The sequence below is a fragment of the Erythrolamprus reginae genome, chromosome 2 (genome assembly GCF_031021105.1).
Source record: "Erythrolamprus reginae isolate rEryReg1 chromosome 2, rEryReg1.hap1, whole genome shotgun sequence".
In the NCBI taxonomy this organism is placed as follows: domain Eukaryota; kingdom Metazoa; phylum Chordata; class Lepidosauria; order Squamata; family Dipsadidae; genus Erythrolamprus; species Erythrolamprus reginae.
The window spans coordinates 216,589,539-216,601,964 of NC_091951.1; the positions used below are offsets into that span (position 1 = coordinate 216,589,539).

At 41.6% G+C, this 12,426-nt stretch overlaps 1 protein-coding gene across 2 annotated transcripts in view; it reads right to left on the reverse strand.

The window, feature by feature from the left end:
- Window positions 1–901: 901 nt before the first annotated feature.
- GABARAPL1 (GABA type A receptor associated protein like 1) overlaps window positions 902–12,426 on the reverse strand; it is a 304,763-nt gene continuing 293,238 nt past the window's right edge. For both annotated transcript variants that reach the window (XM_070741835.1, XM_070741837.1), the window contains one exon: window positions 902–2,733. In XM_070741835.1, the coding sequence (XP_070597936.1) occupies window positions 2,668–2,733 (66 nt within the window). In that variant the 3' untranslated portion in view covers window positions 902–2,667. The remainder of the gene's footprint in view (window positions 2,734–12,426) is intronic.

Here is a 12,426-nt window from a genome sequence, read left to right on the forward strand (position 1 = left end):
CTTGAACTTTCAACTGGGTGATGAAACCTGGGAAGCTTCAGATTCGGGTTTTACCGAGATGTGCCAACATGGCTCTATTAATAAATTGGAAGGTTGAGGAAAACTTTGCCTTGGACTCTGATTTAATTTTGGATGCTATTTGGAACCCTGACACCCATATGCTTTGAACAGGTTGATGGATCACTAATAGGGGGGCATGACAGAACTAAGGGTGTACATTGACACTAATCTAGCCTGTGGGTTCATACAACCAGCCAAGTCAAGCGTAGTCACCACAATTCTTTTCAAAGAGAATATATTGATGAGGCTTTGTATGCATTTTATAGAAATAAATGCAGTGTGTGTATAAAACACATAACCACTTTCCCTCATGAAGGACTTGCTGGTCCACTTAGCCAAGGGGAAGGTGTTTACCAAACTAGACCTAAGGGAGGCATACTATCAAGTGCAAATCAGAGAGGGAGATGAGTAGAAAACTGCCTTCAACTTTCCCTTGGGCAGCTTTCAATTCAAAGTGATGCCATTTAAACTACAAGGAGTCCCACATGCAGCTAATCAATGAAGTGATGCATGAGCACCTATATAAAGGCGTCCTCATCTGTTTGGATGACATTCTCATTTTCAGCAAAACTCTACATAAGCATATAAAATTGGTGAATCAGGTGTTTAAAAAGCTCCTCACAGCTAAACTGTACCTGAAATTATCAAAATGCAAGTTCCACAAGACCACTCTAGACTACTTGGGCTATATAAATAGAGTCAATCAATCGTCCATCTGTGCTGATGGTCCAAATCTAACAGTTTTAGGAAAAATTATACAAAAATTGTGCTGTGTTCTTTAATGTACTTAATGTGCAAATAGTTGTAGCCGAGGTTAGCTGAATTATTAAACAGACTTCCATTTCAGATTTTCAAGCGTGTATTTATTTGACTAACAAAACTCTTACAAAAATCTAAAGCTGTCTTGGTTCACAACAGAAAAAAGATACATAGTACTATCTTTTATAAGCTGAAGCAAACAGTAATGAAAAATGACACAAAGCAGTTAAAACTTATAAACACAGTAATTTACATGTATCAAATGAGTAAACTGAAATCTTATTAACATCCTTTAATTATTAGCAGCAGCCTAGGGAATGTCCATATACAATGAACATTTCATGCATTATGATTTAGCTCATATGAGAAATTTTGGGCAGGATTCATTCATAATGGGAATCCTAAATATTCCCTGAATGATAAAGATAATGAGCAGTTTACTTAAGTTTGCTGGAAGAATTCAGCATTAGAACAGAATTAATTATAAAAGCGATATCAGTTTTATATTATTCCAAACAAAACAAAGAAATTTATTCTTCATTGTGTGGCTATTAGGGTAACATATTCCAGTAATTACTTCTAGCAGTTTTCATCCTAAAAGTTCTCTCAGCTATGCTACACTCTTAAAACAGCTGTTCATTATATCTTTAGTCCATTTCATGAATTACTTTGCTATTTCCCAAAATGATTAGAATGACACTTTGAAGTAGGAAAAACAGAATTGTGAATTAATTTCTACTTTACACACAGATATAATCTTTTAATATTCTCCAAATTACCTTGAAACTAAGAAGTATAAGACTCAACATAACATATCCTAATTTTTATTTTTACTTGACATTATAGAATACAATTATCAGTTGTTTTGGAAACTGTTTTGTTTAGTTGAGTAAAATCAGCATGAGAGAAGTATATGGAGGATTGTTATCATAAAAAGGATTGTTTCATAGGAAGTTGCAGAATGTATATTTCAGCAAGGTTGTGGATATAAGTTAACTTCAGGGGGTTTCATTCATAACTTCATAGTGCAGGTTTCAGCTGCTGTAACCACAACCTAGATGGGAATAGCCTTTACTAACAAAGCAAGGACACAGAACATCACAGAACATTCGTGCATTTAGTGAAACTGTTAAGTATTGAATACCAAGGTCCTAATTCTGATTATATTGAGAAATAATGTGTGGTATACTTGTTGAAGTTCAATTGAACTAACTTGGTAACTACTATTTATGCACAACTTTCTTGATAACAAGAAGCATTAACATGATTCTATTAACCAGACTACTAGTGCAATGCCTGAACTGAATTAAGGACAAGGGATTATTTATTTTTATTATTTATTTATTGGATTTGTATTATAATGATTATGTTAGAAAACAATAATTGATGTTATGCCTCTTTTGTGCATTTGACAGTAAAAAGGTCAAGCAAAGAAATATATTAAAATAAATAACATTAATTGTGGGGTGTTGAATTGAGATTGAGTCAATTGAGATTAAATAACTTGCTATTAAATCTTTTGACTGACTTGGAATGGAAAATAATAGATTATATTGCTAAGGAATTTCTTGCCCACTCCTGTCTTTCCCTTATTTCCACATCATAAACTTATTGACATTTCAGTTAAGAATATGACAAAGTACCAAACATCAGGTGGTTTAAAAACATTTGCTCTTTTCTTATGATTGAACAAAAAAGTAATTTATTAAAAGATGCGAGAAATGATGACATGAAATCCATGGTTTGTCGTCCAGCTTTTTCTCCTATTTTCTGCTTCTGTTGGACACAAATTCCTTCCATAATAACTCTTTCAGTCCAATCCATCTGTAAAGCTAACAATGCATAGAATCACTGGCCATAAACACTTTCATCACTGTAAGCCACATAGAGAAAATAATCTTCCTCATGATTATCCTATTAAAAGATAAAAAGGGGTTAGGGAGAAATAGAGACCATAATCAGCTTAATATATAGTAATGGGGACAGCATGTCAGATTTAGAAATTAGTAGCTAATGATAATTTACAGTGATCTTTTTAAAAGAATTTTATTTTTAAAGAAAGGTAAAACTGGAACAATTTAGTGAAGCAGCTATAAGGAAAACAGCTTTGCCACTATCAAGAAACAAACAAGATAATAACTGTTCTGATCATGGCTACTGAAATTCACAAATCTTCCCCAAGGCTTTGATATTCAAAAAATACATTCTTTTTCATTTTTCTCCACTTTTAAACAGTGCAATATCATATACCTTCAATCTTCAATACAATACAATGAATTTACATTTATAGTCAGTATTTATCATCCAACAATATGATGCCTCCTTTACTTTTATCACCTTGAAAACTTTCATATAAGCTTTTCAATGTTGTTACACAAACTTACAATACTATTTGCTGTTACATCTCATCTATTTTCTCTCACTTATCTATTAATATTTTTTTGGGAGGTATACATTTTTTGTTTTTCACACCTTACACAGATTCCAATTTACATACCTCAAATTAAAATATAATACAATGCAATATCAAATGCCAATTTCATAGTCAAATTAATCAAATTTTTCTAATTATTTATCCAATTATTTCTGGTATACAGTGATCCCCCGGGTATCGCGATCCCGATCATTGCGAACGGCTATATGGCGATTTTTCAACCCGGAAGTCAAAACACCATCTGCGCATGCGCGCCCTTTTTTTTCTATGGCCACGCATGCGTAGATGGTGCCGGGCAGATCAGCTGCTGGGCGGCTTCCCTGGGTCTTCCCCCTCTTGCTGGCGGGAGGGCGAGCGGCGGGCATCAGCGAGGAGTTTCCCCACCGCCCACGCAAACTCCTCGCTGCCGCTCGCCCGCCCTTCGCCCGCCCACGCCGTTCGCTCGCGCCGCTTCCCAGCTGAGTCCTGAAGCGAATTGGCTTCAGGACTCAGCTGGGAAGCGGCGCGAGCGAACAGCTTGTCCGCCGCCTGCCTGCCCGTGCGCCGCTGCTCGCCCGCCCTTCGCCTGCCCACGCCGTTCGCTCGCGCCACTTCCCAGCTGAGTCCTGAAGCGAATTGGCTTCAGGACTCAGCTGGGAAGCGGCACGAGCGAGCGGCACGAGCGAGCGGCACGAGCGAGCGGCGCGAGCGAACGGCTTATCCGCTGCCTGCCTGCCCGCCGCTTGCCCGCCCTTCGCCCGCCCACGCCGTTCGCTCGCGCCGCTTCCCAGCTGAGTCCTGAAGCGAATTGGCTTCAGGACTCAGCTGGGAAGCGGCGTGAGCGAACGGCGTGGGCGGGCGAAGGGCGGGCGAGCGGCAGCGAGGAGTTTGCGTGGGCGGTGGGGAAACCCCAATCTTCGGCTCCTCGCTGCTGCGGCGGAAGTAAAAACACCATCTGCGCATGCGCAGATGGTGTTTTTACTTCCGCAGCGCTACTTCGCGAAAAACCGATCATTGCGAGGGGTCCTGGAACGGAACCCTCGCAATGATTGGGGGATCACTGTATATCATTCATCCTGTGCTACCTCCTTTCCAAATGCTATCATCTGGATTTTAGATAATGTTTTTCGCTTTCATTTATATTTAAAGTGCTATAGCTATCTAAATTTCTCTTGGCTATTTGCTGTTTTTCCTAACTATGCCCTCGTGCTTCAGTCCCTTTCTAGCGTTTTTAGAAAACACATTCCTACTTTCATTAAGAAAAAAACCTCATTTTAGCATAACTGCCCTTAACAATAGAAAATATCCAAATTTACGTCTCTTTAAAAGCCCAGGAAGGAAAGAAAAGAAAAAAGGAAAGGAAAAGGAAGAGCAGAAAAGAATAAGAAAATGAAAAACACTATTTATATCGTATCTTAATCTATACATAGGATGAAGGGTTATTATTAGAAATTTTATGATACCTTTCCTACTCAATTCATTTACTTCACTTCTTTCATTATATCAGTATGTCATTTCTACTTTAAAAAATAAAAATAAATATAAAACATTATTACTCCATTATGCAAAAAGTACCTCCTTTAAAAAAAGAACCCCCCCCCCAAAATATTAATATTCTTCCCTAATCTAGATATTTTCCACTGCCATTCTTAGTGTGATAATCTTCCCTAATCTATAAGCCCCACTGCCAATCCCAGCATAATAATATTCCCTAATGTATGTGTCACTGTCATATCTTATCTATTAAATTTTATTACACTTAGGCCAAAGTGGTTATTTTCAAATGTCATACATCCTTACTTACCTCTTGAAAATTTCTTTACCCTTATCATATATTAATTGCTCTTCAAATAGAAAAGTTATTTAATCTTAAATATTATTTACCCATACGTTTATCATCAAAATATTACAAAATATTATCATAACTATATCATTCCAAAGGAAAGAAAGGAAACCAAATTATATCACTTAAATCTATTTATTTTCTATCATTATATATCAACACCATCAGTTTAATAAACCCTTATTCAGTTCTTAATGGAAATATAGTATTCAGTTATCAATCCGCCTAATCAACATAAATTTCTTTTATTTAAAAACATTTAATAAAATAATGCCACCTCATCTATCATTCTATCTATTTCTCACATTTCATTATGTTAGCCTATTGTAATTGTACTTTCACTGCCAACCCAATATAATTATCATGCCCTACTCTATTTATATCTATTTATATCAATATACCGTATTTTTCGCTCCATAAGACGCAGTTTTTTTCCTCCCACAGTAGGTTGAAAAATCAGTGGCGTCTTATGGAGCGAAGCTGCAGGCAGGGAGGGGGGGAGGCGCTGGAGCAGAGGGGGGCGGTGATATACTCACCAAAAGTGTCCCGCCTCTGTCGCCGCCTCTCCTCTTCCCAACCCTGAAGAGTCGCGCACCACCTCCCGGGAGCCCAGCCGATTTTTGGAGCCATTTCGTTTTCAGCTGGGCTCCCGGGAGGCGGAGTGTGGCTGGGTACCGTGTCTTCGCCTCCGCGCGCTGCCTCCGCCCGGCCAAAAACAAAACGGCTCCAAAAGTCGGCCGGGCTCCCGGGAGGTGGTGCGCGACTGTTTCCTCTTCGCTGCAGAGCCACACGGAGGCGAAGACACGGTGCCCGGCCATGCTCCGCCTCCCGGGAGCCCAGCCGATTTTTGGAGCCGTTTTGTTTTCAGCTGGGCTCCCGGGAGGCGGAGCGTGGCCGGGCACCGTGTCTTCGCCTCCGTGTGGCTCTGCAGCGAAGAGAAAACAGTCGCGCACCACCTCCCGGGAGCCCGGCCGACTTTTGGAGCCGTTTTGTTTTCGGCCGGGCGGAGGCAGCGCGCGGAGGCGAAGACACGGTACCCGGCCACGCTCCGCCTCCCGGGAGCCCAGCTGAAAACAAAACGGCTCCAAAAATCGGCTGGGCTCCCGGGAGGTGGTGCGCGACTGTTTCCTCTTCGCTGCAGAGCTGTCGGGAAGAGGCGAAGACAACGGCGCCCTCCACTCTCTCTCCCTCTCTCTCTCTCTTTTTCTCTCTGTTGCCGGCGTGGTGAACGAGAGAGAAAGAGAGAGAGAAAGAAAGGAGGGGAGAAAGAATGAGAAAGAAAGCGAGAAAGTAAGCAAGAGAGAAAGACAGGGAAAGAAAGAAAGAGAAAGAGAGGGGGGAAGAAGGGGGAGGGAAAGACATAGAGGGAGGGAAGGAGGGAGAGAGAAAGAACAAAAAAGAGGGAGGGAGGAAGAGAGAAAGGAAGAGGGATGGAGAGAGAGGGAATGAAAGATGAAGGAAGGGAGAGAGAAAGGGGGAGGGAGAGATAGAAAGGAGGGAGAAGGGGGTAGTTAGGGAGAGGGAAAAGGAAGGGCTTGGAGAAAGGCAGGGGGAAAGAAAGATAGAAAGGAAAGAGGGAGGGAGAGATAGAAAGGAAAAAGGGAGGGAGGAAAGAGGGAGAGATAGAAAGGAAAGAGGGAGGGAGAGATAGAAAGGAAAGAGGGAGGGAAAGATAGAAAGAAAAGAGGGAGGGAGAGATAGAAAGGAAAGTGGGAGGTAGGAAAGAGGGAGGAAGACATAGAAAGGATAGAATTATGGATGCAAGAACTTGCTCATGTGTGATAGCTACTTTTTGGCTCAAAATATTTTTGTTCTATTTTCCTCCTCTAAAATCTAGGTGCGTCTTATCAGCAGGTGCGTCTTATAGAGCGAAAAATACGGTATATCAATGTTCTGTAATTCCCAAGAGTAGTATTTAATTCGTCATCATCCTTCTTTTCCCGTCCTTTCTTCCCATTAATTCATACAATAAAGTATTATATAAAAAGTATAGTAACAATATAAACCAAAATAGCATCAATCATAAATTCTTTTCAAAAACAATTATCCTGCTCAATTTGTAGATTTTTAAATCTTGATGATATTCAGCCTATATATTTCTTTTTTTTTTACCCTTCCTTCCATTGTATTTCCCAATGGCATAACAAAATGTTATAAGAGCCATATAGTTTCACGTAGACATTAATCATAAATTCATCTATTTATCAAATCAATTTTTCTTTTATACTTTCATCATTGTCCAAATCTTCTTTCCTCCATTCTTCTTCTTTCTTTACCACGTTTGTCCCTTGTGTAACAGCATACATAGCATGATTAAATATTCTCACATCATATTCAATTTATTCACTTCACTGACAGTTCCTATGTTTTTACCATCATCCAACAATAACAAGTAATATATTCCTTTTTTTCTCACAGGTAAACAAAGAAGGTTCTTTGTCATTTCACTATAGTAGATAACCAACAGCCAACATGGATTTGTCAGGAACAAATCATGCCAAACCAACCTCATATCATTTTTCAACACTGTAACCAAATCAGTAGACCAATGTAATGCAGTAGACCCAATATACTTGGACTTCAGTAAAGCTTTTGATAAAGTAGATCACAATCTCCTATTCCACAAATTAGAAAAAATGACGTAGATTGCAACACATGTAGATGGATAAACAGTTGGTTGACCAACCGCACCCAACGGGTTGTCCTCAATGGCTCCAAGTGTAGTGGTGTAAAGCTGAAGATTTTGGCTATGTAAGTCATGATGTCAATAGGTGGTCTAACAGAGAGTTGTTTAAGAGGGATGGTTTGCATCCAGGTGCTTGGTGAGGAGTTCAGAACTTTTTTGGAAAGGCATTTAAACTAGGTAAAGGGGACAGAGATGTAACTGATGTGGATGATTTCTGTCCCCAACCAATGAAGATAAATCAGTTTCTTGAAGCTTATGAAAAGGGAGTATAAATAAAATAGAATGTAGTTGTTGATGATAAGGGGCAAACTAATAATGAGAATAATGCTCTTCAGGTAATGTGCACGAATGCTCGAAGCTCTGTGAGTTAATGGCCATAATATCTAGAGATAATTTGGATCTGGTTGCCATAACTGAGACATGGTTTAAGGTTTCTAATGAATGGGAAATATCCATACCAGGATATACATTGTATAGGAAGGACAGAATAGAGAGAAGGGGAGGTGGAGTACCAATTTATGTTAAGGAAAGTCTAAAAACAACACTAATTCAAAATACATGTAAAGATCTGGAGACTCTCTGGGTTTGCATGCAAAATAAAGAGGGTTCTGTCATTAGAATTGGGGTGATCTATAGGCCTCCAGGGCAATCTGAGGAATATGACAACAAGATGGTGGATGAAATTACCCAAATGGCAGTAAAGGGAGATATTGTGGTTATGGGTGATTTCAACATGCCTGATGTTGACTGGAATATCCCCAGTGCCCTTACATGCAGAAGTAAGAATATAGTAGAGGCCTTTATAGGAGCAGCTCTGGCACAGCTGGTTAAGACACCGACTAGAGTGGAGAATATTCTAGATTTAGTTTTTATGAATGGGAATTGGGTTTCAGAGGTTAAGGTGGGAGAAAATTTAGGTTGCAGTGACCATCTATGTTTGTGGTTTGATGTAAAAACTTATTGTGAGCAATCCTATGATGCAACCAAAGTATTGGATTTCAGAACAACAAATTTTAATACAATGGGGGAATATTTAAATAATGAATTAAAGGGGAGGGATAAAATGGCAGGAGTGAGCACCCAGTGGACTGTATTAAAAAAGGCCATCTTAAAAGCCACTGGACTGTATGTAAGGCAAATAACAAAAGGTTAAAGAAAGAAGAAACTGCTATGGTTTAGCAATGATGCAAGGGCTATAGTCAATGAAAAAAAGGCTGCCTACAGGAGGTATAAAGAGTCTGGAAGTATAGCTGATAGAGAGGTGTATAAAATGAGACAGAAGGAGGCGAACAGATAATATATGCTGCTAAAGCCTCAAAAGAGGAAGAAATTGCCAAATCTGTAAAGAAGGGGGATAAAACCTTCTTCAGATATATTAGTGATAGGAAGAAGAAAAACTGCAGCATCACGAAGCCTAGTACTGGGAATAATACATACATTGATGGGAATAAGGAGGTCGCTGACCATTTCAATAGCTACTTCTGTTCAGTTTTCTCAAAAGACACCTTACAATATAATACTATAGATGGATATAGCATTGCCTCCAGCTGTATGGATTCAGCTCCAGTGATCTTAGAAGCCGATGTCTTAGAAAAAATTGAACGATAAAAGATAAATTAGGTAATGGGTCCAGATAGCATCCACCCCAGAATTCTGAAAGAACTCAGATTTATCATTGCTACCTCCCTGACTGATTTGTTTAACCAATCCATGTTAACAGGAGATGTTCCTGAGGATTAGAGAATGGTCAGTGTTGTGCCTATCCACAAAAGGGGCAGTAGAGAAGAAGCTGGTAACTACAGGCCACTTAGCTTGACATCAGTTGTAGTTAAAATGATGGCGACTCTACTCAAAAAGAGAATAAAGCAGCACCTAAAAAACAATAACTTATTGGACCCAAATCAGCATGGCTTTACTGAAGGCAAATCATGTCAGACTAATCTCAATGATTTCTTTGACTGTCACAAAGGTGTTGGATGAAGGTGGTGCCATGGATATTGCCTATCTAGACTTTAACAAAGCCTTTCATATGGTTCCATACAAAGAGCTGATAGATAAGTTATGCACTTGGGTCTTAAGCATAAAACGTATCAGGAAAGACTTAATGAACTCAATCTGTATAGTCTGGAGGACAGAAGGAAAAGGGGGGACATGATCAAAACATTTAAATATGTTAAAGGTTTAAATAAGGTTCAGGAGGGGTGTTTTTAATAGGAAAGTGAACACAACAAGAAGGGGACACAATCTGAAGTTAGTTGGGGGAAAGATCAAAAGCAACATGAGAAAATATTATTTTACTGAAAAGAGTAGTAGATCCTTGGAACAAACTTCCAGCAGACGTGGTTGGTAAATCCACAGTAACTGAATTTAAACATGCCTGGGATAAACATATATCCATCCTAAGATAAAATACAGGAAATAGTATAAGAGCAGACCAGATGGACCAGGAGGTCTTTTTCTGCCATCAGTCTTCTATGTTTCTATGTTTCTAAGTCCACATAGAAGGAGGTAGGCAGCTGGGTACCACAGGGTCCAGTCCTGGGCCAAGAGAGAATAGAGGGGGAACTAATCCAATTTGCAGATGACACCAAGCTGGTGGGGGTATCCAACACCCTAGAGGATAGACTCAAAATACAGAAAGATCTTGATGGATTAGCACTGTGGGCCCGAACTAACAAAATGATGTTCAAGAAAAGCAAAGTCCACCTAGACAAGTAAAACCCAAGACACACATACAAACTGGAAGCAGTAGCGGAGGAAGAAAGGAAGGACTCACACTATTTTTCAGGGCACCAGAGGGCCAGACCATGAGCAACGATTGGAAATTGATCAAGGAGAGATTCAACCTGGAAATAAGGAGGAACTTCCTGACGGTGAGGGTGATCAAATAATGGAACGGCCTGCCAGAGGAGGTTGTAAATGCCCAACACTCAGCATATTCAAGAGGAGATTGGACTGCCATCTGACTGGCAGTCTGACTATATCTACTACCGTATATCTGACTATATCTACTTCCATACGTATACATTGTCCCCGCATATAAGCCTTACATGCATCCCAAACAATTGATTGTTGGATATCGCTTACATCATTAATTATAAATTATTCACATAACTCTGCCTGCAGTTTATCTTTATCTTGTTCATTAGAAGTTACCCCCCCCCCCCATTATATCTCCAAATTCTTTGATTACATTCCTGACCTATTTCCAATTCGGCCAACAGTGGGGCATGATCTGAAAACCAAATACTTTTTATACCTACTTTTTAAACTTGTATATTGCGTACCCTATTCATTAATATATAATCAATGCACCTAAATGTATGATATCTTGCTGAATAATAAGTACCACTATTTGGTATGTCTGCATGGAGATCCACCATATTAAGTCTATTTAAATGTAACATCCTGCTATTTCCCTTTTTTTAAAAAAATATTTTTATTATTTTTCTTTAAACATATAAAACATACAACATTTAACATTTAAAGGAGCTGCCATTGCTCCGCTTATCTTAGAAGTCTAACTAGTACAAAAAAACTATAATCAGATCAATACAGAAATACAATCTTTTAATATTATACAGTGAACCCTCGAGTTTCGCGTCCTCAAGGATCGCGAAAGGGCTATTTCGCTAGTTTTCAACCCGGAAGTAAACTCCACCATTTGCGCATGCGTGCCCTTCCACGCATGTGTAGATGGTGGAGTTTCCCCGCCGGGCAGAGGCTTCCCTGGGTCTTCCCCCTCTTTCTCTATGTTGCTTCTTCCTCTCTCACACTCTCTTCCTCCCTCTCTCATCTCTTTCTTTCCTTCTCTCTCTTTCTCTATCTCTCCCCCTCTTGCTCTCGAGCGGCCGCCTAGCAGCTGATCTGCTCGGCAGCGCAGCAGCAGCGAGGAGCCGAAGATCTTCGGCTCCTCGCTGGTGCTGCGCTGCCGAGCAGATCAGCTGCTAGGCGGACGAAGGAACCTTCCCTGGGTCTTCCCCGCCCGGATCTTCGGCTCCTCGCTGCAGCCGCGCGCCCCTCGCCTTCGCCTCACCTGGCGGGCGAAGGAGGGCGCAGCTCCGGCCGCTCGCCTCGGAGCCGGTCTGCCTCACTGCCTCCAGTCCGCGGCAATTCCCCTCAGCACGCTGCCGGATCCAGCGGGGGAGGGGGGGAAGCGAAGGCGCGGCGATGGGCAAGGGCTGCCAGTGAGCCTTCTCCGTCCCTTTCCTGCTGCACCGGTCTGGGGCCAAGTGGGCGGGGGGCGGCCGGGACCTCGCCTGTCTCCGCCGCCCGCATCGCCCCTCCGGCGGGCCGGCCTCCCCCGCCCGCCTCTGCTGCAGCCGCCACCGCCTCCCCGACTGGCACAAAAGGGCCCCGCCCGCCCCGCCCCGAAGCTTACCTTGCGGCGGGATTCCCTCCCCCCGCAGCCAAAACTAAAAGCCTGTCTCTTTTTTTTCTTGCGGCGAGCCCAAGCCGTTTCTCTCTCGACCGCAGCCGAGCTTCCCTCGGCCCCCTTTGGCCCCGTCGCCTCCTCCCCGCCTGCCTTTCCTCGCCAAGCGCACGAAAAAAAAGAGAGAAGGCTTCTACCAGAAGCGGGTGATGGCGGAGGAGCTCCGAAAGCTGGCTAGCGGCTTTTCCCCCGCAAGAGATCCTTCATGCCCCTGCCCGCCGTCCCCGGCTTCT